Source organism: Dipodomys ordii, unplaced genomic scaffold, assembly GCF_000151885.1.
Source record: "Dipodomys ordii isolate 6190 unplaced genomic scaffold, Dord_2.0 Scaffold1, whole genome shotgun sequence".
Lineage (NCBI taxonomy): Eukaryota > Metazoa > Chordata > Mammalia > Rodentia > Heteromyidae > Dipodomys > Dipodomys ordii.
In genome coordinates, this window is record NW_012267217.1 from 4,578,436 (window position 1) to 4,581,735 (window position 3,300).

Sequence of the window (3,300 nt, forward strand, 5' to 3'; positions counted from 1 at the left end):
CTGCAACGAGCGCCCCAGGCTGGAAGAGCCCAACCCGCCAAAGATGGGGGAGGCGGCACCCGAAATTTCATGAGTGCTTCATGTCCCACAGGCACACACTAAGTTTTCTCCAGTCTTTCTCCTCACAAAACTTTCTGGAAAATATACGCAAATCCGTAAATCTGATGTTTACGGGCAAAAGCGGAATGAAACAGATTTCTATTTCTTCCCTCCACCCCCCCCACCACGTTCGCTGCATGGGCCTGTCCGCGCGGGGCGGAAGTGGAACCGGAAGTGTTGGCGGCGGGGCGTATCCGTCCGCGACCACGGCGGGGGAGCCGTGCCCTTTGCCATGGAGGAGACTGGGGGCAGAGAGCCGGTACTAGATGCTAAGTCCGAAGTAAGTCCCGGTTGGAAGAAGAATCTGTGGGGGGGTCTTGGAGCGGGAAAGAGCGTTCCCTAAGTTGTGTTTTCTGCTTTCGTTTCAGGTCACCAGCCAGGTGAGTGAGCGGCCTCCCCGCCCGGTTCTGGCAGTCTCCTCCGGGGTCCGGCGGTCGGGCCAGTGGAAGATGGATCCAAACTTAATCAAACCGCGCCCGCGATCCTGTGACCCTGCGCGGGTGTCCTGCCTTTTGCACTTGGCGATGATACCCCGGTCATCTTGATTTAGCTTCCATTTGCCCTAGCGCAGAGTACAGACCAAGTATTCTGCTTTTATGTGATCACTGTAATGTGAAACATCTGAAGCCCTCGCTACTCAGGAGGTGGAGAGCTATAGGATATTGTTAGAAGCCAACCAAGGCCGAAAAGTCCCTGATTAACTAGCAAAAAGCTGAGCAGGTATGTGGCTCAAGCAGTAGAATGCCAGCCATAATCGAGAAAGCTGAGGGAGCATGAGAGCCAGCGTTTTATAAAAGAAAGAAAGACAAACTAGAAATCTGAACTGAACTCATCTGTGTCTTTCAGAGAAGTGAAATCACAAGGCAAACCTTTCTTGTGGTAACGACATGTCAGTCTGTTGACAAGTATGATTTGAGTGCCTACTCCGTACCCGTCTCCTGTGTAGTTTTGGAAATAAAGCAGACAGAATTGTGTGCATTCAGACTTACATGTTAGAGTCAGTGTTAAAAGCTGCACGTATCCAATTTTGTTTTATGCTATGGCAAGACTAAGCAGTCAAGACAAAAAACTAGGTAAAAGAGTATTGAGGGAGACAATAACTAATATAATCCAAGCATATAACATTTGGAGTCAGACTTTGGTTCCAATTCCGGAAAAGTGTGATCTTATTACCTAAGCTCTCTAAACCTGGGTTTTTGTCATCTGCACAATGAAAATAATAACCTATAATATTGTGATTCATTCAGACATTCAGTGTATGTAAACTGTATAGTACGTCACCTGGCAGGCATCCATCATGAACACTGATGAAATCTGAAAAACACTCGTCACTATTGTTCTAATGTATGCTTTGCCCTTGAGGACTACAGTGAGCAAAGAAGCTGGCATGGTTTCTACACATGCCTCAACAAACTATGAGGCTCACGTGTTCTGTCTTCTATGTAAGGGCTTTCAGGTGTGCAGTAGTTAAAGGCTTAGGAGGTGGGAAAGTGAGCTAAAAGATGGTTCCAAGCATTTGAAGTACCCTGAAGTGACAGAAGAAATTTAAGCCTGTTCAGAAACAACAGTATTGGCATATTTTTTATTGGCATACTGTATTATACATCTAGGGGAGACTTTTTTTTTTTAATGATGGCAGTGCTATTTTCTAAATTTATTTCCTCTCTGCCATTTTGGTTGAATAATTATTTCCCTAGAATTTTCTTTCACTGTCACCTGCATTGAAACTAAAAGTTGGGTGTGAGTGCAGTACCATTGAACTTACAACCTGCAATGTAGGCCGTGCTATTCCTAATGAGCTGCTTTGTGCTGTTTTATTATTAAAGCTTATAGATTTTCAGTGGAAACTCGGTATGGCTGTGAGCTCCGACAGCTGCAGATCACTTAAGTATCCTTATGTTGCAGTAATGCTAAAAGTGGCAGATCACTCTGGCCAAGTAAAGAACAAGTCCTTTGAAATGACAATTCCTCAGTTTCAGGTTTGTGGTTCAATTCATTGAACTAAAGTATATTTTCTACTTTAAAAACTTCATTGCTTTTCTTTGTAAATTGATGTGCCTTACAAGTAACTAGTAAACACGGAAGATCTAGGTTTGGTATTTTTTTGGCATTTGTGAAGTTAATTTTAATAAAATGTGTTGAATATGTATACTGAGCTGTTTATTCTAATCATTCTAGGTTAACCATTTTTAGGAATTTTTCATCTTCTGTAGCAGAATATTACAGATAGGGGTCCTTCTTGGCCCATTAAAATGTATATATGTGTGATATTGTCAGTAGGGGGAAATTATAAAACTAAAAAGCTTTTACAGGAAAACATTATACCAGCTTATCAAGTGACAAAGAAATGAACTAAAATGTAAAATTTTGGCAATGTTGGTCTATTTTATTGAAATCAAACCCATACAAGATAACCCCTGCTACTCTGAAATGTAGTCTGTTCACCAGGTTTAAAATGATTTAAGGTCCCCTCTAAGCAATATGTTATTTTGTTTTTATCTTCAGAGTTTAAAACAGTGTTCAATGTTTAATAAACGTTTAATAAATCTCCCGGTGTGATCTTCAACAAACTTTCTCAAAGGTTTAAAAAGTTCAATCATGAGCTAATTATTCATTCTGCAATGGTATTTTTGCTTTAAATACCGAATTGTACCAGTTTGTTCCTCTTAGCAACCATTATTTCAGGTATAACATTCAATGCCAAAAATAAGTTATATATACCCACATATAATTAAAGGAACTACCAAACTATTCTATAAAATTAATACTTTTCCTCTTTCTCTTCAGAATTTTTACAGACAGTTCAAGGAAATTGCTGCTGTTATTGAAACTGTGTGAAACTCTTTGGTTGATACAGTCCTATCATCATTTGAAAATTATGGACTCAACTTTCTGCAAAAGAACTACCTAAGGACCAAATGATATTTATCAATGAAAATACTACTTTCCACTTTTTAAATAATAAACAAAAGGATAAACATGAAATAGATTATGGTGATCTATATACAGGTTCGTGAATGAACTAGAAGCAACTTCATTGAATGCCTTAAGGGTGTATTTGTGGTATGTGAACTGTATCTAAAAAACAGACAAGCAGTGGAATGGAAACAAGACGTTTATGTATTAGAATAATAGTTTGAAAATTTACTGATAAAGGCACCCACTTTATAAACTATTTCACATGGAGTACTATAAGTACCT

At 39.8% G+C, this 3,300-nt stretch overlaps 1 protein-coding gene across 2 annotated transcripts; it reads left to right on the forward strand.

The window, feature by feature from the left end:
- Positions 1-258: 258 nt before the first annotated feature.
- On the forward strand, positions 259-3,087 carry Commd6 (COMM domain containing 6). 2 transcript variants are annotated; one of them, XM_013016666.1, is made up of 4 exons: positions 259-379; positions 444-479; positions 1,926-2,078; positions 2,887-3,087. In XM_013016666.1, exons 1-4 carry the CDS (start codon positions 332-334, stop codon positions 2,935-2,937), a joined length of 288 nt encoding a protein of 95 aa, XP_012872120.1. In that variant the 5' UTR covers positions 259-331; the 3' UTR covers positions 2,938-3,087. The 2 variants fall into 2 exon arrangements, with proteins under 2 accessions (XP_012872120.1, XP_012872890.1); XM_013017436.1 differs by having other exon boundaries at positions 468-479; positions 2,887-3,083.
- Positions 3,088-3,300: the final 213 nt, after the last annotated feature.